Source organism: Calonectris borealis, chromosome Z, assembly GCF_964195595.1.
Source record: "Calonectris borealis chromosome Z, bCalBor7.hap1.2, whole genome shotgun sequence".
Taxonomy (NCBI): Eukaryota; Metazoa; Chordata; class Aves; order Procellariiformes; family Procellariidae; genus Calonectris; species Calonectris borealis.
In genome coordinates this window covers 13,333,337-13,359,273 of record NC_134352.1, presented here as the reverse complement: position 1 = coordinate 13,359,273, position 25,937 = coordinate 13,333,337, and the positions used below count along the sequence as shown (strand labels likewise).

General features: G+C 40.1%; 1 protein-coding gene across 3 annotated transcripts; it reads left to right on the top strand.

Annotated features, from left to right (window-relative positions):
• The first annotated feature begins 4,809 nt into the window (after positions 1–4,809).
• On the top strand, positions 4,810–25,168 carry CAAP1 (caspase activity and apoptosis inhibitor 1). Of its 3 annotated transcripts, none has more exons than XM_075136539.1 (6): positions 4,810–5,045; positions 6,153–6,353; positions 7,853–7,937; positions 8,925–9,000; positions 18,443–18,516; positions 24,397–25,168. In XM_075136539.1, exons 1-6 carry the CDS (start codon positions 4,914–4,916, stop codon positions 24,738–24,740), a joined length of 912 nt encoding a protein of 303 aa, XP_074992640.1. In that variant the 5' UTR covers positions 4,810–4,913; the 3' UTR covers positions 24,741–25,168. The 3 variants fall into 3 exon arrangements, with proteins under 3 accessions (XP_074992640.1, XP_074992642.1, XP_074992643.1); XM_075136541.1 differs by lacking the exon at positions 4,810–5,045 and adding an exon at positions 5,180–5,359; XM_075136542.1 differs by lacking the exon at positions 4,810–5,045 and adding an exon at positions 5,608–5,626.
• Positions 25,169–25,937: the final 769 nt, after the last annotated feature.

Here is a 25,937-nt window from a genome sequence, read left to right as displayed (position 1 = left end):
GACCAAGAGCTCTAACTTTTTTTGCTCCATCTAACTGAACTGTCTGAATTACTACATTACTTCCAGCAAACCTTGTTTCTCAGATCCTTAGTTGCACACTTGCACTGTTACACTTCTGATGAACTTCCACACACATATCCTCTCAAACAGTCTTGGTCACGGCCTTAGTCACTGTTTTTGTCATTTCATCCATTGCAGGTTCATGTATAAGGCAGTCCAAGAGATTATTAAGGATTTACAGTGCTTAACAATAGTTCAATCCCTTCCTGGGAAAACATCTAAGAAGCTACCTTTAGGAAACGTGTCTGTGAAATAACGTGCCTGTCTGTTGAATTTTGGTTGCCTACTATACAATTGTTCCTGAAGCTTTAGCTTTGTAATGTTGTGCACTTTAACTGTGTTTGTACATGTGATATTTTAAGAAATCTATACTCATCTAACATTTTGGTTTTGTTATTGTGGGATTGCTCTGTTACAGATTACCTCTTTATGTGAAAATTGTCATTAACTTCCCAGACCAAAAATTAATGTTTATATTAATAAACATACTCTGGCAACTCCAAGAAATGGTATATTAAGAGATATTACAAAATTAACTTAAATTTGCAGGGAAATGATGGGGCACAGCAAAAAATCCTTCATCTGGGGGCTGCAGCACTACATGTTAGGCAAGATACACAAAGCAGGCCAGGAATATTTGGATAGAAGGACAGTTGCTGCTACAGGGTACTGTGATACCTGACCGTTCCATGACGTAGCATTGTCTGAGGGAACAGAGGGATTGGGGGACATTGGATTCCATCCCCAAGGAATTGGCCTTGGAGGGTCTGTCTCCACAGAGACATTAAGTGGCAGCATAGGCAACGGAGGTAATGTGTAAAGGAGGTAATGAAAAAAAAAATAGTTGTAGCACACAGCAAGATCTTGCATTATGTTCTAAGATCTTACAACGAGGTGGGTTTTTTTTAATTGACACAGAAGCATGTTGGTGTTCTTTTGCCTTCATGCATTTGTGCAGTGGCTTTCAGTGAGGATTTTCCCAAGCTAGCAAAACTGGGTACGTGCTAACACAGGTTGAGCACAAAAAGGGGAGAAACTCACATCATCTACAAAACGGTGGACATTTTTTTTCTGTTTTCCAATGTATGACAACTATATATCCTTTTTTTTTTTGTCAGTATTATCTTGAAAATGAATAATTGCAATTGCTCTTGTTTTAAATGACACTGTTCTAAAACTCCATTGTGGTACATGTAAGCATGCATGTACATAAACACACAAATATATGTAAGCGTACCACAAAATCTGCAGCTGAGATCACCGGCAACCAGAAAACCTTAAGGATGTCACCAGGATGAAGTTTCTGTTTCAGTGAAAGGATGTTAAATCTATGCCTAGGAAATGTGTCAAACAGGAGGTCCACGGTGTTTTGAGACCAGAGGACACTGAGAACAGTATGTGTCTAGCACAGAACTCAGAGCTGGCTTCCTACCTACAGCAATAAACCTCAAATAAGTTGATCTGTGTGCTAAGTGCTCCTGAACTGATTGGTAATGGGAAAAGTATGGGAATGGTAAAAGTATGTTTCAGAGATGTCAAGAGCCCCTTGAAGAGAAATTGTATCTTCTGCTAACAATTCAAAGCTTCTCAGTCAATGATATAATTCTTCTGTTGGCATCTTTTTCTAAGCTAGAATGGAAGCTCTTAGAACAGCAAACGGTGTGTAGTAGCACTTCACATGGAACCTTTGTTGTTGGGCCTGCCTTGAGCTTTATGAAGTGGAAGTACTTAGACCAGAACTCAGCATACAATATAAAATGCCTTACTAAAGAACTGAACAAGGAATCAAAACTGACTTAGGTCAGCACCAACTGCTGTACTTGCCAAGGCAAATGGAAACTATAGTCACATAGCCTGAGATACATGAATCAAAAGATTTCTGTAATTATTATTATTATGATGCACCTTGCTCTCATCAGGGCCTAATCTTAAGCAGACTTTTAAAAACTACTCAGTCATGTTCAGGTTGTAGACAGAAATAAACTAACTTCAGTCTGCAAACCTATTTCATTAAAAGCATCGTGCATTGAATTAGATATTCGTGAATCATTGGATGCAGTCACTTCTCTATAACATAATATGCTAAAGCAATTTACTATAGAAGAGTAGTGCTATAGATTGGTACTAAAGAGGTAACTGTAAATGCTTTAGGAAATGTTATAACCTGCTGGTTCCAATTGTATGAAGTTTTTTGTTTAAAAATATTTAGTTACACTGTCTTAGCTGAATTTGATCCATTACTATATACTGTGATCACTTCCCTTTTTTTTTTCTCTCTCTCTTTAAACTATCAACAAATCCAAAGTCTAGAATTTCCCACCTTTTCAAAATGTGTACTGAATAGACTATGAAATTAAATGTTCAGCAACGAGATGCCATATGCGACTGTTGAAAGCCTAAAGGAATATCTGGAATATTTTCAGATTTCCTATTCTTGCAATGGATTTGTGATGTTTATTCACCGTAGAGATTGAGCTTGGCATTTTGGTGGGAAATTTTTTTTCTAGACTTGCCAATTGCAAAGATGAATTTGCAAATGTGGACCAAATTACTGTTGATCTATATCAAACACATGGAAAAAAGAAGCGTTAAGTATGAACTACCCCTTTTTGACAGTAAATTTTGAAGCCTGTGACTACATAGGTGCCAATATTGTTAGAAATCATTTTATCAACACATCCAGTTAGCTTATGTACTCTGTAAATAGATGCTGCATTCATTGCAAACACAGTCCACACAAATAAAGGTGCAGGTTTTGTATAAAAATAGCAGCTCGGGCAGTTATTAGGTATTTGATTGTTCCTGATTCATCTTTAACACTTGTCCTGTTTGCATGCCTAAGCATATACTGCTTAACCTTTTATTTTCCATAGAGTTGCTCAAGGGATCTCATTTTCATGTCAAACTTGTACACCCCTCATCAACATCTCTTAATTATCTTACCTCTGCCATCTTCAGAGTACACTAGGGCTGTCATTTTGTGATGATAAAGATGAAGATCTATTCCCACCCATCCAGGTAATCGAACAATACAGACTAATCAGGATCAGTTCTGACCCTGTGAGTGCACATTATCCGACTCTGCAGGGACTCACGCCTACTGAAAAAAGAACAGATGATACTTAATAATTTCTTCTAACCCTTTTGAAAACTTGTCAACCACTGTGTTACCTGTATTGGTTTATTACTTTCTATCATCTGGTCACAATGCTTTTGATCACCACTAGCTTTGTACAACTTGCATTCAGTGGACCTCTACCTCATTGGGGCAGTACCACCAATGCTGTTTGAAGATCCAACACAATGTGGAATATATCAAACTGGAAGGCAACGTGTTTGAATCTGGGAAAAAAACAGACCCAGAAGAAAGACGAATGCTCACTCTGTGCATTAAATAAAGAAAAAAGTTGTTGCATGTCTCTGCACAGAAAAGGAGGTTCTTAATACAAATTCTTTCTGTGTAATGATAGACATTTCTCTACCCTGATCTTTACTTTCGGCTAACTATCCCCTTTGATTGGCATTTCCCTCTATAGCTAATCTTGGCGTTGGTGGCTGAAGGCTGATCCGTGTCTTACTGAATTGCTCAGAGAGGTCATCTGCCTTCAACCAGCTTCTCTGCCATGATTCATACTTGTTTGCATCCCGTGAAAAATCATTTGTGTCACACTTCTGCAATACTCATATACAGAAAAACTAAATTTATTGTTGACATTAGCAATCACTGGGATATGCATATTTGATTTTTTATTATGGATATTTCCATGCTTGAACCTTTTTCAATGGAGCATATCTCAGTAGAAGTTAGCAATACATCAACTGAATCAGTAAGAACAAGTTTCTGGGGACAAAAGGTTACATGAGAAGCAAGTTAAGGTGATTACTGTGATGTGTAACCTGTTGCTTAAAGCTTCAAACCAGGGGCTCAAAACAGCAGCTCTAACAATTTTTAAGCAAGTCTGAGAGATGACTCTGGAACAACAGAGAATTAAGTCGAATGTCTCTCTGCTGGGCAGACTACAGGGACTATAGCAAAGACTAGAACCAGACTCATCAGCATTAAAGATTTTTTTTTCCCCCAGGCAGAACACCTTACGAAACCTACTCAGGTGTTTTGCAGGTGCCGCTGAGCACAAAGACAATGTAACCTGGATAATGCGGTTTGCTTGGATTTTATGTCCTCTACTTGGGTTTCCAAAAGGCTTCGGACATGATCTTTGGTTCCAAAGAGCTGCCAAGGGAAGAGAATGAAGGTCCTCACGTTGTTGAAACTGCTTGAAAAGGGAGAAAGATCAGGATTAAATAGTAACGACGGAGGATCAAAGCCATTTGTGTAAGTGCGTGGCTTGCTTATGTCTGGAAACACTTTTACTCCCACCTCGCCACCCGAAAAAGAACAGGCAACGAAACTGAACAGCAGCCCCAGACCACCCACACGCAGGCGGGCGGAAAGCCGCGGCGCGGCAGCCGCCGCCGGCAGCAGCACCCACGGCGCGGCACCGGCGCGGTGCGGCGGCCCCGGCCGGGGCCCGAGACGCGCGGGGGCTCGGCAGCGGGCCGCCAGGCACAGCTCCCAGGGGGCGGATCCGGAGGCCGGGGGCCACCCCCTACCCGCCCGGGGGCGGCGGGTTCCGCGCGCCCCGCAGGCCCGTTCCGCCCGCGCCGCCGCTGACCGACGGCCCCAACGGCCCCCGCAGAGCCCCGCCCACCCCGCCGGAAACGGGCGCTGACGCCTTGCGAGGCGGCCTATCGGGGCTCTGCCGGAAGCACGCCTCGCCCTGCGCGCGGGCCTGCCCGGCGCGGGGGCGATCCCCTGGGCGCGCGGATGTGAGGGCGGCGGGCGATGCCGGGCGATGCCGGGCAGGAAGTCTTCCAAGGAAAAGAAGCGGCGCCGCTCGCGTTCCTGCTGCCCGGGGGGAGCCCCGGCGCCGGGCGGCAGCGAGAGGAAGCGGCGGAGCACCGAGTCCAGCCACGGCGCCCTGGAGGTAGCGCGGGAGCTGCGTGCTCTGGCGGCCGCTTCCCCCCTCTCCGCTTCGGGGCGGCGGGGCTCGGGCCCGCCCGCGCCTTGGGGCCGCGACCCGCCCCTCCGCGCCACCGCCGCGCCCGCCTTCGTGGCGCCCCGGCGGGCGAGGCCCGGCCGTTGTCGCTGCCGCGAGTCGGCCGCGGGAGGGGCCGGGGGGCAGGCGGCTCGGCCTCTTCTCGGCCGGGCGGCGCCGGCGCCGGCGGGTTCCTGTCGGTGGCACAAGCACGGGGCCGGTCAGAGCTCGTCCGCCTGCAGCCGCGGAGAGGAGAAAACTCGGTCGGAGAGGCGGGGGCGTGCGCGGCAGGGGCACCGCGGCGGGGCCGGGCTGGGCCGGGCCGCGGCGCTCCCCGTGCGCGCCCGGGGAAGAGCGGCCTGTGTCTGTCTTCCAGGGGTGGGAGGTGCGGGGCGCGAGCTGAAGGTGCCCCGGTCGCTGGCAGGTGGTCGTGCGGGCAGGGTTGCCGCTCTGTTCTAGGAGGTATCGGCGCGGCAGTGCAGACGTTCACGTCACGCGCACTCCTCAGTGAATCGTGGGGCTGACAAAACGTATTTCTAGCTGGCTTTTGTAACTGTAGAGGTCTTCCACTGATGTATGGAAGATATATTTTCTGCTACAAAGCCCGCTTTTATTCTCAGAAGATTGTGCCACGCAGGGAATTGTGTGCCAATTTCCTTCGTAGCAGGGTGGCTGTAAATTATGAGATTAGTGATTTAATTGCACAGCAAATCAGAGAGAGTAACTTCCTCCGCCTTAAAGCATGCTTTCGTGTATAAGCAGCAGCTAGGTATTTGCAGAAATATTTTCCAGTTAATATTTAAAAGTACTTTTTGCCTCTTGAAGCTTTTAAAATTTCCCTTAGCATAAGAATGGTTTCAGTAACCAAAAATGTAGCTTCTGTTATGCAGTTACCTTGCAAACTAAAACACTATTTGGAAGCTCAAAAGTCCACCTGGAGATGTATCTTGCAATTATAAAGGGAAAACTATTGCAAGCACAAATGAAGCTGTAACTTCCCTTCTTCTCTAGTTCATTAGAAAATGTGAAAATTGTACTTGTTCTCCTTGATTTTAGGAAGAAAAGTGCAATGTACCATCTGGAGAAAAGGTGGAAGAAGCTGAACAACCCAGTGATATAGAAGAAGGAGGATTAGATCTCAGCGTGTCACTCAAACCAGTCAGTTTCTACATCGCGGACAAAAAAGAAATGCTTCAGCAGTGTTTCTGTGTCATAGGAGAGAAAAAACTACAGAAAATGCTGCCTGATATTTTAAAGGTACTGACATACACTTACCTTTACAAACTTTTTACAAGCTTGAATGCTTGTGTAACAAAGCACATTTGTCTGAAGTCTGGTGGACTTCCAGCTTAAAAGCTGCCTGTATATTTCTTAAAGAAAGATTATATCAAGTCTCTGAAAGTGAGATTTTTTAAGATTTGATACAGTTATTCCAGCGTACTGCTTTTTCCACTGCTCAGCCATTGCTGAACTGCAGGCTGCTTATTTTTATACTGTCTGTCTGTACTGGTTAGTTAAATGCAAAAGGAGTTTCATAATTGCATGGAGTAAATTCAGTAGTGTTGTTCACTAATATGCTGATTTGTTAATAAAAGTTTGAATTCTGTTTGTATCAGCTCTTTGTATGATATTAAACTGATGTCTGAGGTAAGGCAATAAAACTCCTTGATAAATAGCTTCTGAAGCTGTAACTTCTGTGGACTTTAGTGGTAGTATCACTAGTGTTTTACTGGCTTAGAATGTACGCTTTTTGAGGCTTGTGAACTGCAGGACTTGGTGATAATAAATTAGGCTAGCAGCCTGTACAGAAGAAGAGGCTGCAGGTGAAATGCCGTTTGTGTGGTGTTTGTTAATAGTTTTAAAATTGTTGTCTTTAATTTTTATCTTTATGAGTCATATTATTAATATAAGCGAGTCAGGACTTCTTCATTTTAACCATGTAGTGAATTGCAGACAATCTCATCCATTTCTCTTCTCTGGGAGAAGAGGTCTGGTGCAGCTGGAGGCAAAGGCATTACTGAGTTTGAAAGGAAGTTGCCTGGTGCTGTAGAACCAAACTTACAGTAGGATCATCAAAGTTACAATATGCTCAGCACTTTCTAATCTTGGTACGTGAACGTGGTATCATAGTTCATTTGAAAGTGTGAAATTATCACTTTATTTCACCAGGAGGACGCCAGGTAGTATGAAAGATGTGAAGGTAGCTGGAATACCCATAAAATCTGTGACAGCGTGTGGTAGTATCAAGCATGAGAAATGGATCACAATTTACGTATTTCTTATGTTTTCTTTATTATGATATACAACTGTTGGTGTGTTGTCAATAGCGGCGTTAGCTGCAGTTCTTGAACTTGGATCCAACAGTTGGCTCTGGTCTTTGCAGGCTTAATAACGTAATCCACCTGCTCCCGAGTGATGGGTGGCCCAGTATTTCTACTGCTCTGTGTTGGAGCTGCAGTGAAAACGCCAAGCCATAGGTCAAGTAACTGATAGTGTGTATTGCTTAATTTTTCAGAAAAAATTCAGAAAAAAAAATTTCAGAAAAAACCACACACATTATTTCTGGTAGTTGTCAAAACTGAAATGCCTAGCTGGTGTTCTTCAATAGTTGCATCAACGCAAGTCAGAATAGGGAAGGGACTTGCAATCTGAGTTAGCTCTTCATTCAGTACAGCCGGAGTACTACTTAGCGTTCATAATTACTCTGTCCTCAGAAATTTTCAGTAGCTCGTGGTCTGTCTTATCTGTCTTCTTAGAACTGTTCCATGGACGAAATCAAAAGGCTTTGCTTGGAGCAGTTGGAGCTGCTATCTGAAAAAAAACTGTTGAAGATATTTGAAGGTATGAATGAAACTTTTAGGCACCACTGTACACCAGAGAATAGTCTGCCTCTAAACTGGATTTTCACTCTGTTTCTAGCTACTAGTATATATATAAACACACACACTAGTAAGTATATATTAGTATGTATATATATGTGTGTACGTATTAGCATTACGTATATACACATACTAATAGTGTGTGTGTGGAGAGAGGGAGAGAGAGTGTATCTATATATATATATGCTGGTTTTGATCTTTTAAGCTTGGATGAAATCATTCATTGATTTAGAAGCTAATAGGGGCACATTCAGAAAACAGTAGTATAAGCTTCTTTTCCTTAGTACCCAAACTAAGAACAAAGCTTTTGACTTGATGGAAAGAACAAAGCTAGGAGTGTAGAAGTATTGTTCGAAATCCATTATTTTAGGTAAACTGACATTAAGTTGCCTCCTGGTTCTCTGCACGGGAAATCTGACATGCCACAATACCAGTTCAATTGTATTAGCAATTGCAGTAGCGTATTCGGTGTAGTTAAAGGATTCTTGGTGGATCCCTCTGCTCTGCTAAGACACACAGTCCATGTACTTTGATGAAGGATATGACATTCCAGCTTTTCAGTATCTTACTGAACTCCCACTTGATATTTAAGGACTCTAGAATTTATTTGTAAACATATTGTTGTCTTCTCAATTAAGTGGAACTCTCTGAATCTTGAATACTGTGGAGTACCTTCTGTTAATTCTACCTCCTGTGCTATAGTATTCTACCTTTAGTGCCTATAGTATTGTACTAGCAATAACTATTCTGTTTTTTTCGTAATACAGTGTAACTGAAATAAGATTTTTGGTTTTGAGTAAGTCTAATTTTAGAACATCTGCTTTAACTGGGGAAAAAACTTCTTCTGCTAATTATTGCAATAGAGTTAATTATTAAGAGTAAGCCTAACTATATAGCATTATTTATATTTCCTGCCTAAATTTTCATGTTTGAAACTGTGTATATCTAGGCAAGATTGGAGCTGATTCTGATACTGACGAGGAGGCAGATGGAGGAGACAAGGCTGGAGGTGAACCAGTCAGTCAGTGAGTAAAAGACAAAACACTTAAAAACTTAAATTAAGAATATTGAACAATATAGGGATTTTTCATGAGAAATGATCAAACCTAATTAACTTCTGAGTCAATACAAGACAATACACCAGTGTTGGGCAGATTAAAGTACCTCTTAGTTGCTGGTTTGCTTAGTTCATCTAGACTTACTAAGTAGGAACAAATGGATGGAAAAGGTAGTGATAGTATCCAAATTTCACATTCTGGTCAGTATTTTTGATTTAACAGAGACCTGGGTTCTGATCCTGTCATTGATTCAGAACAACTTACGAAGTTACTGAATGAAGTAGTTTTCTTTGATCACATCTCACCATACCTCATACAAATACACTAGAAAATGGAGTGATACTAAGTTAAGTGATGTTTCATCATGTTTTTCTCATGTGATACAGTTTTAATACCCCCGACACTGTTTCTTCTAGGGTTCATTTGGAGCTGATTTGTGACTGTATCCCCCCTTTGCTCTTTGTTGCCTACATGATCTGTGAATGGTGTCAGCACACCCGTTCATGTGGACTAGTTTTCTTATTTTGGACATTGCCCTCTGCTGGCTATTTAAAAAAGGAAAATAAAAAATTCAAAACCTACAAAATACACTAAATATCAGGTCTCTTTATGTAGAGGAGCCTTTGTTAGATGATGGATGTTTTGCCAGTGAACTTCTAAATAGAATGAGAAGACAAACTTCTTGGCTAAGGAAACCATGAAAAATGCCACAGGATTTTGATGTGGAGAAATTATATGATTTTTTTAAGGCCTAATTCACAAGCTCTTTACTATTGCAAAATACATGAAATGCTCTTCATCTTAAAAAGGTATGGAGGATTAGCACTGCTAGATTTCAGGAAGGTAGCTCCATGGCTGCAAGGTGTTTCAGAGCTACTATTGAGACATGTGTTTATGACCCTCAGCTACAATAGATTGAATAAAGTCGTGCTTATATGCAAATAAAGTGGTGATTTGAGCTAAAATCTAAAAAGGGGAAATTGTTATTGTCAATTAATGAATAAAACAACAAAATAAGGAAAGCAGGCAGGATTTACCATTTTTCAACTAGTGGGTATCTGAAGACACTTAACCCATTTGCCCATGGCAAGTAGGAAAGTTTCAGGAAAACAACATCTATAGAATCTAAATTGCAGTTTGGAAGTCTACTGTTTTTACACTGTACAGATAATATTCCAGGCATAAGCAGTGAGTAAACCAAAGTGTGTTGGTGTTGTCTACCTTTTCTCATAGCTGTGTTGAAGTACAGCAGAATTAAAACTGACCGAGTTCTTTAACCATTGCTGCAGTTACCAAAAACTGACAAAGTTATGTCACCTTACGTCGCTGATGAGAAAGATGTGAGCAGTAACTGACAGCAAAATCTAGAAGAAATTGTGTTTAAAAAAAAGTAAAAGAAACTAAGAGGTGTTGATCAAAGTTATAGAGTGTTTTGCTTCCTTTGGCAAACAGAATGGTCGAGGTGCCCCTGGTTTTTGTATCTCTATCTCCATCCTGATAGTTTGATATTTCAGACCCCTCCAAACTGACCAGGCAAAATATGTTGGTGTAGGAATTGTGGCTTTTCTTCTCCTTTTAATGCAGTGGGTTAAAAAATAGCATGCTACACAAAGGGTGCTATCTCAGAACCTTGGCTTATCGGTTCAGCTGTGTGCTAGCTTAAGAAACAAAAAGGGAAAGCTGTTTGGGTGATAGAGAGATAAAGGGATAGGAAGAAATAGGTGAAATAAGGAAAATTAAGGTTTTATATTAATCGTTAAGCCCAGCGATCAGTAAGTAGAACAATATTATGCTTTTACAACTCTAAAATGTCACAAGCCCTTTTTACTAAATAGGTCTGATCTTTAGGCATTTAGGTTAACTTTTTTGCAACCTGTGTGTAAATAAATATAAATGCAAGTTCGCAAAACTTCAGAAAATTGTGCTTCAGCCAGAACAGCAACAAGTCAGTCAGTAGGCAGGGAGGCTAAGGATGCAACAGTGAAGAAATAGTGAAAACTGCATTGCTGAGCTAAACTTTGGTTGTAATCATGAATATGTTTTTAATTATCATCTGAGTTTAAGTGGGTGAATTTGTTTGCCCTGGGAAGAGAAAAGACTTTTCAGAATGAAAAAGTTTCTTTGTTTATATTCTCACTGTTGGTTCTTCATAATTTGTCTTCATTACTTATGGTTTTCTTGTAAATAACTACTTTTTTCTGCATTCTATTAATGATGCAACATTAAAGCTTTTTTGTTTTAAGTCTGACTTGTCTTAGTTGTTTTCATGGATATGTAAAGGTGGGAAGGGAAAATGTGAATAGCAAGTCTGACTCTAGTCAAAAATTTGTTAACTGATTGGAAACACCAGTTTGTTTCTTTCAACCTTGTTCTTTAAAAAAAAAAAATTGAAAAATTTATACTTTCAGCAATATGCATATATCAATAGAAATCCTGAAAGCTTAAATCAATATATCTGAAGAGATTAAAAGTGTATCAAAATATACAGGTTTTCTTAGAAGGTGTAGTTTGTACTGTGTCTTTTTTTTCCTAAAATATGGAAATACTTATCTGTCTCTAAAGACCTGTTTCCTGTCTGTACCTTCTAAAAGTAGCAGGGATTTAGAGAAGTTTCTCCAGGTACAGGGAAGATTGCAAAATTCAGATTTTTATCTGAAACTTTTGGATAGTATTGCATCTGAAATTGTAAATTGAACCTTCCTTTTTCTGATGCACATATCCTCATTCTGCTGCCAGAACGGAAGGCCTGAGGCTTTTCCTAAGCTCTGTAAAAGCTTCAGATGCTTCCATTAGCATGTAACACACTTGCTTTGTTACTTTGTCACCAGCTTCTTCTGAGTTAAACACTAGAAATCCTGGAATAAGCATGCAGAAGAACTGAAGAAGCAGGGCCTATGTTTGCCAATAACTGGAAATTGCTATTACAATGGATATGCTTCACTACTTGTGAGCTCTGTGTAGATTTTTAACTATGCAGTTCTCAGATTTTTGTTATTGTTTCTGTGTTACTGTCTGCAATGGAATACTGTTAAACCAAGGGAATTGCTGTGTCCCAAGCTTCCAACTAAATGACAGATACTTAATTGACAGGAGATAGCCAATTAACATCCTGCAAAACCAAGTAGGCATTCTTCCCATCTCATTCAAAAGGTGTTACCATGTTCTTGAGCTGTTTCTTTCCTGTTCCCTGAATTGGCTCTTTAAATACCCTCCAACAGAAGGACTGAGAGTAAATTATTTGCTGTAGTAATAAAACATGTATTAAAAGCACAAGCATGCTAAATATCATTATAGTGATCATATGTTCACGTGTATAATGTGAGTAAATGATCTTTTGCTTTAAAAATCTAATGTACTTATTTTTTCACTGTGTAAAAATCTGCAGTTTAATATTTGCTCTTTCAAGAATTTATAGACTTTTTACTGCTTTGCAGTCATAAGTGCAGTTTTTGCTTGTTTTGTTTTAGAAAGGTTAGCAGTTTAGAGGCTTGCCGTATTTTAACATGTTTTGCTCTGGGGTACTGGGCTGTTCACAAGCATGCAATTGCCATCTGATATTTACTCCTCTAGGACAATTTGGTTACCTTCACCACTTGGAATCACTGAAAGAATAGGCTACATGAGTTCACTGAACAGATACATTAGCACTTGGCATCTGTTCATTGTCTTCTGTTCTTGTGGTGTCCTCAAACTTCTCCTGTAATCAGACTGATGGACATTTCATAGTGCATTAAACTATTTGACTAGCATCTGTCATTTGGGATACCTTTCCTGAGGAGCACTACTTCATGAGAATTTTCTTCCTTGTTTCCTTGCTGTTAATTATTTTAATTCTCATTTGTCATGAAAAACTACCCTTGCAACCAAAATTTGCAGGAAGCTTATAAGGACTTGGGACTTCTAGAAATATTTTTTAGACTTGGAACTGCAAAGGCAAATTTTAATTTAGAAAGGTACATGATCTTTATGTCAGAGTAGCAGAGGTACTGATCTCAAGCCTCTCTCCAGAGATTTAGGTGAATGTTTCTTAACGACAATTAAAAGCCTTATAAGGAAATTATCAGCATGACTGTATCTCATGTTGTCAGACTGTCTTCTAGTCCAGCACATTAAGATACTCTTTTCTGTCACAAAACTCTTCCTGCTGTTCTTCAACCCCAGTTACTGCTGATGCTTGGAACCCCAGCCACCAGTATTGCAGTGCTATTGTCTTAGTCCTTAGCTGTCCACTCCTCTGACCAGTACCCCTTTTCCTAACCTGGGCTGCTGTCTTACCTCAGTCTGTATAATCTGCTGGAGTTGTGGTACCAAATCACCCTCAATTTCTTTGACAGCTATGCAGATTCCTGAAAGTAATAGGTTCTGTACAGAATCCACATGCATGAGCCCAGGTAGGCATTGCACTAGCATGGAGCATGCCAACATGAAAAGCTAGCATAGGGCAAATTTAAATTCACAGCATTTGTCACCACCAAACTGTAATAGTTTGTTCTTTTCAGCAGAAAGAAGCTTACTGTGCAAATGTTGTTCTATTAAAAAAAGAAAAAAATGATGGGTTTATCTCTTGGAAAAGTGACTTTGAACTTAACTGTCATCCTGAGGGAGAAGTATCTTTAAAGACTGATAAAAAGAGGCAGCTCCAAATTACTGTGGTCACTTACTAGCATGGCATGAAAGAAGGGGGTATTAAATTTGTATACTGTGCCTTAATTTTAGATTAGCATATCTTCTGCTCCCGTTGTTTGGAGACATAATGTTGTGCTACCCTTTCTTAAAGCTATACCACAGTATAGATAATTAGGAAAAAAATATTTTTTACTAACAAACAAATTAAACAACAAGTTTGAAAGCAAAACTGAACTGTGAGCTGAAATGCTTCTGCTTGGCCGCAAGATGGTGCAAAATGCCTGCCTGTTAAATGAAGTAGTGAAGCTTCACCAGCAGTACAGTCCAATCCAATCAATTCTGAAAGAGTAAAACGTGCTGTAAAAGTACTTTTGGGTTCTAAAACTTCTTTTGCTGACAGTAGGTAGTCTTTAAAGGAGTGTGGTTTTGTTGTAATCAGTGATTGTGTCAAGGCAACAGGAGAAAACTTTACAACAAGTTTTGATGTGTGATTTTTCAGTTGGTAATTTCTTTTTACGTAGCTGTTAAAATGCGTGTGGGTAATTTCACAGCCAGTGTTTGAACCATAGAGGTCACTCTGAGTTTTCTGTCAAAGGGGTGATTATAAGTTCACAGTGGAATTTGGCGTTGGAGCTCAGGGTGATACAAGAGATGTGAAGTTTCTTGCCTAGATACTATTTGTGCAAGATCAGACTTTCTCAAGTGATACATTGCTGTCCAGTGCAGAGAAGACTACTCAGTTCAAAATGATGAAGCGTATGAGTGAGGGAGGATAGGGTAGCAGCAGCCTAAGCAGCTTTTGCTCTTAGTGACAAGCAGGGTATATCACAACCTTATTTTGGTCAAGAGTTGAGGGACTAAGTATAACAAATCATTAGGAGTTGCTTTAAAAAAAAAAAAAAGTGGATCCTTCCAGAGCTGTTCACCAGTAGCTGGTCCCAGATCCACTGCTCTCCCTGGTTGCTGGCATTTGGACATACAAGCTCGGAAGGTTTGCATCCCCACTCCAGTTGCCACTCAGTCCTCCTTATGCACACGTGTGTCTCTGGTAGCTGGTGCAGATCTATGATCGTCCCCAGTAGCTGACACTCACTGTTGATCTCTTGGGTATCTAGCAGACCTATGGTCCCTCAACTTGCCCTCTTGCAGTCCCTGGTCTCTTTTAGGAATTTGGTCTCTGATCTTACCAGCTGTCTGGTACCTGACTCCCAGACCTCTCATCCTACTTGCTGGCTAGACTAGCCTGAGGTTTGCTGGTGAATTACAAGCACCTGTATGCACACTGATGCTTGACATTTAAGTTCCCGAAGGAAGTGTGCATGTTTTTCATTCTGTCTAGTTTCTGGCAACACAATCCTGCAGGCCCCTATGACCTTGGTCCCTCTTTGCAGTTGCTGGCACTTAGAAACACACGCATACATGCACATGCCTATGTACAGAGAATAGTGCCCTCTCATTTGGAAAAATAGTATAGCGATAGAGTTCAATAAGAAGGCAGGACAGACTGTGGTGATTGGGTCCAGGGCTTGGCCAGACAAGTGTACTGACCAGCAACCTGCTTATGCTCTGCTCACCCTTTATCTTCTTTTTTTCTCTTTTTTTCCCCATGCTTGTTCTTTCTCAATCTGCCTTGATCTCTCCCTTTTCCCACCTTTGTTTTTTTCTCTAAACATCCTGTTGTGGTTTAACCCTAGCCAGCAGCTAAATACCACACAGCAGCTCACTCACCCACCCCATCTCTGGTGGGATCGGGGAGAGAATTGGGAGAGTAGAAGTGAGAAAACTCGTGGATTGAGATAAGAACAGTTTAATAATTGGAAAAAAGTAAAATAGTAGTAATAATAATAATAGAATATACAAAGCAAGTGATGCACAATGCAGTTGCTCACCACCCATCTACCGATGCCCAGCCAGTCCCCGAGCAGCGATCGCGGCCCCCAGCCAACTCTGCCGGTTTATATACTAAGCATGATGTCATATGGTATAGGTATCCCTTTGGTCAGTTTGGGTCAGCTGTCCTGGCTATGGTCCCTCCCAGCTTCTTGTGCATGTGGCAGAGCGTGGGAAGCTGAAAAGTCCTTGACCAGCGTAAGCACTACTTGGCAACAACTAAAACATCAGTGTGTTATGAACATTATTCTCATCCTAAATCCAGAACACAGCGCTATACCAGCTACTAGGAAGAAAATTAACTCTATCCCAGCCAAAACCAGGACACATCCCAATCTGCCTTACACGTTCCTACACTCCGCTTAAACACATCCGCCAGTATGTTTTATGCAATCCTGAAATGCTCAGCATTTCACCCCAGCATCCTATACAGACCTCCTTGTTCCTGTAGGCAGTAACACCCTTTAGCCTGTAAGGCGATTTCTCTAGCTGACTGCTTTTCTTAGGTTTCACTCCAAGAAAATGGGCTGGTTGCTCTCCTTTCACAACCCTAGGAGCAACTCAGGCAGGGTGGTCCTGCTGCACTGATGAAGTGTCTAGGGTCCCTCTGCTTGCAGTTTTCCTCTGCTCCTCACTTGGCCTTTGTGCTTATGGTGACTCACGATAACCTAATGGACAGGACAATACAACGGAGAACACTCCTGGCAAGTGACCGGAGAGCAAAACCTGAAATTTCTGGGAAGATGTGCTGTGACAGCATCGTGGACAGATTTAGCCAGATGTGCTGGCATCTGGCCTAACCCCACCTGGTAATGGAGGTGGGTGGGGAAATGTTGCTACCAAGGAGTCTGGCACTGTCTCAAAGCAGAGGACCAATTAGGCTTTGGTCCTCAGCTGGACTGGAGCCTGGCAGCCTGGCACTGAGAGTGCTGAGAGGGTGTTTCCCCTGGGCTAGGTTGTGCAGGAGTGGTGATTGGGGTGGATCTCAGTTAACTCTGACCTTATGGCTGTGTGTATGACTGCAAAACTCTTCCTTGCACTCTGTTCTCTGCTTGATCCAGTTAACAAATTGAACACGGTAATGTCATGTTGTCCGGTGTTCCTTTTCCCCCATGAAAGCAGGAAAAAGCAGGAACATTGAGACTCTGGTTAACATATCTAAACCATCACATACAGTAGACCTAATTTTATTTGCTGAATTCCTGGGCTTATTTTACATCTAACAGGTGAGGGCTGTAATCCATCTTGCAACACCTCTGGCCTTTGTAGTACAAGACTGATGAATGGAATAGAAAATAAATGAGCAAACTCTCTTTGTTTGTGAAGAGGCAAAATTTAAATAATTTTCTGAAAGGGTTAGCCATATATACAGAACTTCCCACTCAGCATAGCTATTTGAACATCTAGTTTGTATCCATCCCTTGTCTTTCAGCCCTGCTTGGTAGTGGAAAGTCCAACAGAAATTAAAAGGTTGGGAGAATGCTTTTTGAGTTGACCAAGTAGGAAAGCAAACTGAAAGGATACATACCACTGAGTTCTGAGGAGAATGCATCACACTAAATAGTCTACTCCTAGTTTATTATAAAGGCATTGGACAGTGCATTTCTTCCTTACTTAAGGCGCAGAACATTTAAAAATCTTTTTTTCAGGTGCTCTGTGCTTATGAAAACAGCTACACATTTTTCTTAATCAATTATTGTGTGCTGCCATACACATTTATGTTGCAATGGGTACAAAAAGTGGGAGAAACAGAAGAGTCTCTTGGTTTGTAATCCTTGCTACTACAGAAAAGGAAATAGCAATCAAAATAACTCTGTCTCTCAGACCAAGATGGCGAGATGTATTACGGTGTTCTCACTCCTGACATAGCCATTGGACACCTGGAAAAAAAAAGATCTTTGAGAGCGTGGGGAAAATAGATCTGTATTCAATTTTAGGAAAAGTCTTCAGGCCATTATTGAAAAACAAGTTGTTAAAGTCATCATATTTACATCTGTGATACCAGAATACTGCTATCCTTTTTATAGTGCTGTTTAGCTCCCACAGGCAGGATAGTTGCATTGATTCCATATTAATATGTACGAAGCCAATGCCACGCTGACCTTCAGGGTAGGAAATTGGCAATTCTACTATCAAAATGCTCACTAAATATGGCAGTTGAGCTCTTCCTGTGATTCTGGGTCCTTCTGCCTTCCTCCTTCCTGTATATTTCACAGTATTTTCACGGTTTGAATAACTAGTACCTGCGAAATGTCTAAAGGACGTGAACATTTCACAAAAGTGTCTCTTCCTTATCCCTTGTATAAATCAGTTGAAACCTTGCAGGTCAGGGATAGAAATGTTTAAATAGAAGAGATAGAGAAATGCAGATACTGAATACAATTTAACAGTTGAGTTGCATTTCGTTTTAAAAAGTGTCCCTTTGTGAAACTAAGAGATTGTGATGTAGGAGAGGTGGATGGTGGTGGGGTGATGGTAACTTCATGAAAATAGCTTCTTAATTTCAAAAGAGAACAGAAAGTAGTATTCGAATGCAACTGAAACTATAGTTTTTTCAAATCATTTATCTGTGTGACAATTTATTCTGAGTTTTAGAGAAAAGCTCCTAGCATTAGGGAGTGGCTACCAGTGAGGATTGTTATTCTGAAAGGCTAGGGTGTAGTGGAAATATTTGCTTTATCCTTGTGTATCAGTAGGTAAAGGAAAAAAAGCTCATTCTCAAGTGCTTAGCTTAGCACTCTGTGCGTTCCTTTTGCCTCTATACATACTGTACTGTAGCTGGCCTATTGGCCTACTACCACATCATTTCTTTAGTTGAAGTAAACGTTTCTTAGAGAAAGTTCTCTGAAATTGTAGAAGACGTAGATTAAAATGTCTTCTTATTTGTGTCCAGACAGGACAACAGTATAGACTCTACTTCTTCTCTGAGAGAAGACAACAAGCTGGAAGGTCAGGAATCAAAACAAGGTATGTAATGGGGAAAGCTGAAATTTTGTTTTCTTGCTGTTGGGCAGTGACTAATTCCAGTTAACGGATAGCTCTCTTTTGAACAGTAGCTGCAATAACAGAGAATCATCCTCTTAGAAATCAGCTGATGTAGGGTTACAGCCTCTCCCTTGGGCACAGTTCCAGAAAAGGACAGGGGTACATTGAAGAAGACATTGTGGGAACTTTTGCTTCTTAATTCGGTGAGATTGGAGAGTTTTGTGGCTAGAAGCAAATTGCAGCTCTTCAAAATGTGCTAGTTTAGCTTCTGGAAAATGACTGAAGCTCTTGCAAGGCTCATTTGGCTCTTCATGTCTAGTTTTTCAGCTGAAGAGGAACTTCAGTCATTTCAATTTCTTGGTATATAGTGATTGTTAATACTATTACCATTTGCTGAATTCTTTGAGAGTCAGTTTTACTTTCTGTTGAGATGATCATAAGAGTCTACAGTACTCTGTTTTGGCATTGATAGAAATCTGTTATAGTAATTGTTTGCCAAAGGACTGCTTGTAATTTAATAATTTTGTTCGGTCTTGGTATATGATACCTTGCTTTGTTTGATTGTGCAGAGCTGAGGTCCAATGGAATGGTGCTTAACACCCACCACTCCTGATAACTGGCGTATTTTACTTGAAGTCAGTGCCAGTGGAAGTACACACTCAAGTCTTTGAATCTCTGAGGATGAATGTTTTGTCTTGTATATTTTCGTTGTTTAAATGCAAAAATGTAGTGGGTGAGACATTCAGGTACTACAGTGATTGGCAGAATAGAAAATGCAAAAGCAGGTAAGTTAGTGGTACACATTTGAGTACCTGCTGCATAAAGAAACAGTTTTCTTAACCTGCAGCAATATTTGTTTTATTCCATTCATTAAACCAGCACCATGTAACAACTGCCAGTATTATTTTGTACATGAAGCACTAGAATTATAGGTGTTTCTGTGTCTGTCTATTTATTTTCATTTGGACTAGCTGTATGCAGTAACATCAGAAATAGCTTTTCCAGTCAAAGAATGTTGCAAATTCTTATAAGCTATATTTCTCTTCTGTGAAGATCTAACATTATTTGCAACTCCTATTTCATGATTCAGAATATTGTCTAAAAGATGTCTCCTGGAATAACTTTGTGAAACATGTTTTTTTTCTGAAGTAATTAGTGAAGGGAGTTAAACGGAGAAGTGAAGTGTGGTAATAAAAGCATCAAAACTCTTAGGAGCAGGTTGCTATGGCTTTGTGAGGAATGCTTTAAATTATTTGTTGTACTATACGGAGTGACCTTAGAACTGACAGATTTCCTGCGGATCTCTTCCACTTTTGTATTATGGAAGGGAATCGATGATTGTTGCAGCTGATTGCTTCATTGTTGTTTTTTATGACTTAATCAACCAGAGTATCATGATGGCTTTGGGCTATAACAGTGACTTCACTGAAGATGTTAGCTTTAAAGAGCTTTTGAGAATATCAATATAAATTTAAAAATATAACTCTAATCATTTTGCTGAGCTGCAGCCTGTGAAGCTATGGGGAAAAAAGAGAGAATGAGAGGATAAGCAAAAATGGATAAAATAAAATTAAACAATGGAATTAAGTGTGCTAAAATTAATTTTGCAACTGTAGCTGAAGGAAGAAGTAAAAGTTATCAAAATGAAAAAGATAATGAGAAATGCCAACCATGTTCTTTATTACTGGGTAAAATTACAACTGCAAAAGAGGGAAATAAATATGCCCATCAGCTAATTAAACATCTGTAGGCCAATGAGCTTGTATGAACACTGTATTATACAATTTTGGAGGCTCCAAATTTGGAATGGAACCCAAGGCGGCTTTGCCCAGCTTCCTGGTCCATACTAATTCTGGGACAGACATGAATGACTGTTAATATTTTGTTTCTGCTTAATATGTGACCAATACCAAAAGGATCCTGTGGTGGGTTGACCCCAGCCAGCAATAGGCACCCACCAGCTGCTCAATTACTCCTCCCCCTGTGGGGTGGGGAGACGATCAGAAGAGCAAAAGCGAGAAAAACTTAAGAGTCAAGATAAAGACAATTTAGTAAGTGAAGCAAAAGCTGTGCACTGAAACAAAGCAGAATAAGGCATTTATTCACTACTTCCCATTGGCAGCCAGATTTTTAGCCACTTCAGGGAAAGCAGAGCCTCAGCACGCATAGCAGTTACTTGGGGAGGCAAATGCCATAACCATGTACATCCTTCTTTCCTTGAGCTTTTATTGCTGAGCACAATGCTGACCCTTTGGTCAACTGGGCTCAGCTGTCCTGGCTGTGTATCACTCCCAGCCTCTTGCCCACCCCCAACCTACTGGCTATGGGGTCAGAGTGAGAAACAGAGAAAGCCCTGAGGGTGTGCGAACACTGCTCAGCACTGGCTGAAACACTGGTGTGTTAACACTGTTTCAGAAACAAATCCAAAATACAGCACCATGGAGACTGCTGTGAAGAAAATTAACTCCATCCCAGCCAGACCCAGTACAAAGTCAGCGTCTCTTTGGCAGTGAATTAGGATGAGTATGCTTAGAAGTTAACTTTCAGGCTTTGAACTATGCTCCATTGATGCATCCTGTTGATTCCCATTTCTTTTGATCTTTCACATACTTTGTGTCTTACAAGGAAAAGTTGAAAAGATAGTATTCAAAGTGGATTTGATAGTATGGGAAAGAGGTAAAACTGCATCTGAAACTGAAATATTAATCTTGACGTTACTGTCACAGTAGGAACAGGGCAAAACTACTCAGGATTGAAGAAGGCCCTGGTATGTTCATCTCTTATGAGTACTTTTTATACACACTGCTGTGAGGAGGATTTTTTGTACCTTCAGACTCATTCATGTTTTAGGCTTTGCGTTTTTATTGCTTGAAAATTATGATTTATCTTACAAAAACAAAGACCAAAAGTTCTCTGTATGACTTATCATACATATTCCAGAGTTGAATTTGCTTTCTTGTCAGCTTTGATTAGAATGTTGGAGGTGCCACATACGTTAGCTGTATTATGTTCCCATATATGCTGTATTTACCAGTATGATGTCCAGTTTTTGCAACCCAGTAAACCAGTGTTACGAGGTACTGGACTGATAACTATGTAAGATCCTAAATGAGGAGTGCATTCTCAGTCAGGGTAACATGCAGTATTCCTAAATCAGGACTTAAATGCTGTGACAAATCATAGCCTGTGATAAGGAGTGAATATCTGAATATATTTTTTAAGTGTATGTAGTAAAAAAATCTTTAATCCTTAATCAATAAAACTCTTGGATTTATGTTTTAAAATGTTACTATTGTTTGTAAAACCAATTTGAGATTTTTTTTGACCAGAAAAAAAATTATTTCCTTCCTTCTTTCCTTCCTTCCTTCCTTCCTTCTTTCTTTCCTTCCTTCCTCCCTCCCTCCCTCCCTCCCTCCCTTTCTCCTTCCCTCTCTCCCTCCCTTCCGGCCTCTCTACTTTCCTCCCTTCCTCCTTTCCTTTTATTTTCTTCTTTGTTTTTCTGTTTTTTAAGCAGAGAAAGTGCATTTATAGCTTTATTAGTAGTCAGTATTGATTTTTTTTTTCACACCCGCAGGATAGCAGGAATGTTGTAAACCCCAAGAAAAATAGGTCTTTCCTAAGGTTTTTCTACACTGCTCATGAATTAAAACCAAATGCATGCATGTACCAAAAGGCATTTTAAAAAAGAGTAATATTTTTCTAAAGCGTTATTTGTTTTTCCTTTAAAAGTAAAAGTGGTCTCTTTTAAGGCTGGTAGGTTGGTTAAACTGATTTTGAATAAGAAATGATTTAATTTTTCTAATCCATACTCTACTGCTAATCTTTGTACAGAACTTCAACCTAGCATGAGAGGTTTGCACAAAAACTCAAGAAGAAAATACACATCATTATGTGGATGGAGAGTTTTTTACACTTCACACTTGTGTTTTCAAGAAGTGTCTCACATTCTTCTCGTTGCATTTTAAAATATTTCCTGTATAATAAAAGACACTGAAACATTAATAGTGTAAAAATGTTGTTTCAAAGATGCTTTTTTTTTGAAAGGGGAGAGAATTGTTTGCATTGGATCTGAAACTCACGTCGAAGGAACATTCTTATTGAGAAGAATTATTAAAAAAATATTTCCAGAAGTTTTCCAACAGTAAAACGTTAAATGTGAGCATCTTGAGCAAAAAAGCCAATGATAGGAAGATAATTAGTTAAAGGTATTAAAATCCTAGGTCCCTGCTGTGTTAGACTGCATTATCAATGTTTTCTTTTTTATAGTTTGAATGTCAGTAAGATTCTGATTGCCAGATATTAAAAAAGAGCAATTCAGAGAGGAAGCGTTTACTTGCGTTTCCAGTATATTGGTGGTTTTGTTGTTGGTGAGCAACCCTTGCAAAACCCCGCAGATTTGAGATTCAGGAACGAAAAGTATGGATGATGAAACCAGCAATTCAAAAAAAAAATTAACAGTTCGATGAAAGAGAGCCTTTTAAAGCCAGATGTCAACATACAAATTTTAGGAATCAGAGTCACAGGATTGTTTAGGGTAGAAGGGCTGTTTTGAACAGGGGGATTGGGTTCAATAATCTCAAACCTCCTTGGGGAACCTCCTCCTTGGGGAACCTGCGCCGGTGTTTGACCACCCTCCCAGTAAAAAAGTTTTTACATGTGTTCAGATGGAGTTTCATGTGTTTTAATTTTTGCCCATTGCACTAGTCCTGTCAGTGTGCTGTACTGAGGAGAGTTTGGCTCCCTTGTCTTAATGCTCTCCCATATTTTTAAACGAGAATTAAAGAAAATTTAAAAAAACAGATTTGCAATACTGTCTGAATATATGTTAAATATAGAGTATTTTTGATGTATAGATGATCATTATAGACACAAGTAGCTTACATAGGAATGTAAACTTTTTTTGAATCTTCATGGTAAGAAATAAGATGTATTTCAAAACCACAGATCTTTAGCTCTAAACCCTCATTATTAATTAACAGGGAACACAGCCATACCTTTGGATAGTGGTACTACCAAAAGCAATTATAAAGCCTTTAGAATCAGTAACTTTACCATCATCTGAGTATAAATTGTTCATTTTAAGCAGGAACCAATCCTACTGTAAGTTTCCACAGATACAAAGGCTGGTGAAGGACTAACAATTTCTGAGGCCAATGTGTCAAAAGCAATAGTCTTTCTGTAGCCAAATTCTGAGAACAGTTATTCAGGTTCTGTTACATTTTGCTTTTATTTTATTGCACTGCCTCTTCTAATTTTTTTTTTTTAAATAAACTCCAACTTTTAGCCAGCATTAAAAGCTAATGCCATAACTTTCCCCATGTTTTTACTGAATTAAATACGTCTGAAATGCTTGTGATAGATTATGAATGGTTGCACTATAAGTGGAGTTTCTGTTAATTTTTAGTACGGTGCCTGACTATAGTGTCCCACTCTTTTAAAATATATAAAATAGTTTTAAAGTGTAATTTTTAAAATTGCATTTTGAAAACTAAGTTTACTTTAAAGATAATAAACAGTAATCAATTTTGCACTGCAGAGGCTTCCTTGTGATATAAAACCTTATGACATTTTAATTAGGAAAATAGATCATGTAGCTCTGTAGGATGGAATAAATTTTCCTGGTACTGCTGCTTTGGTATAGTGCATGTTCTTCTAAATTGGCATAAAAATGCATTAACACTTGTCTAAATTAGATCAGCCTTAAAAGTTGGAAGAAAAGAAAAGAGGAATTAGTTCTTAAATTCATAGATCTTTTTGCCACTCTCTTAATCTTCAGAGAAACACTTTAAGCAGAAGTGATTTTGAAAGTTGAAAGAAAAATGGTTGTTAGGCAACTATATGATTGTTACATTTGTGTTACAGGCAAGGGAGAAGATAGTGATGTCCTCAGCATAAATGCAGATGCATATGATAGTGACATAGAAGGCCCATGTAATGAAGAAGATGGCCCAGATGTGCAAGAAAACACTGTCAGAAGTGGAGCTGGTCAGATAGATGACCTTCAGAAGGACATTGAGAAAAGCGTGAATGAGATTCTGGGGTTGGCAGAGTCGAGCCCAAAGGAGCCCAAAGCAGCAACCTTAGCCGTTCCTCCGTCAGAAGATGTTCAGCCATCAGCACAGCAACTGGAGCTTCTGGAACTCGAGATGAGGGCCAGAGCTATTAAGGCTCTGATGAAAGCTGGTGATGTAAAAAAACAGCCCTGAGATTGTTTAGATTTAATTTTCAGTATTTGTTTTGAAGGATGTGATGTCTGTTCTCTTCAGTGCTAAAGTACATTTGGGTTGGGTATGACATTCCTCATTCAAACCCTATTGTGTATCCTGACCTGTGGCTTAAGTGTTGATAGTTGGTTTCGTTGCCTTTAGCGTGCTGCTTCCATGACAAGCACAAACAGAGTGGTGTGATGCTTCGCTAAGATCAGGTCTCTTTGTGGTGGGTTATCTCCTCAAGGAGTCACACAATGCATAGAGCTATGCCAAGAACCTGGTGCCTTCCAGAAAGGTTAGGAGAATCAAGTTCTTTATAACCCCATGGTTAGAACTTACCAGCTATTTTATTTATTAGCAACTTGTTAAACTGCTTGAGAAACTTGATTTTATGTAATTCATTAAAAATACCATTTTGAAGAGGTCTTTTGTTGTGTTACTGCCTTCAGCATTCTGGGATGGGATTTGAGATTGCTTATTTGTCCTTGGGGCCTGTCACAAATGAGTGGTTCAGAGGCCACCTAAAGAATCACCATCAAAGGTATTAGCAGAAGGTGATTTTAATAGACATTTATAAAAGCGCGACTTAACATTGAGTTCGATGGCAAGGTTCACTCTTATCACTTACTACATGGATAAAGTATACCAAGGAAAATCATGTTATAATTGAGCGAGAATGATTTATACAGAGACCGAGGACGAAAAGGGTAAGGGAGAACCTGATCGACGAGGTTCAGAGAAGACCCAGCTGGATCCAATCTTAGTCTCAGACTTGGACCGTGGCTTATGTCTAATACAAAAAGGGTAAGGAGACCCTCCCGTCGAGTCACGAGATTGAGAGAAGAGCCAGCTGGATCCACTCCTACTCCCAGGCTTGGTCAATGGTTTATATCTAATACAAAAAGGGTAAGGAGACCTTCCCATTGAGTCATGAGGTTCAGAGTAGACCCCCCCCCTTGCTTTCTAAACTTCTCAGAGAGGAGGCTAGGTACAGTTGGATCTACCCCAGTCTCAGACTTGGTCAGCGGTTTATGTCTAAGGGATTATATGTGTTCAGCAGCAGTCTAAGGTTCATTCACAGTTTTAAGGTAGATCACAAGATTTCAGCAGCACTTAATCATTAACTAATTTAACATTTACAAAGTAAGTTAGTAGAGTCTATTACAATCACGACAGTGACTTAATTACAGATTA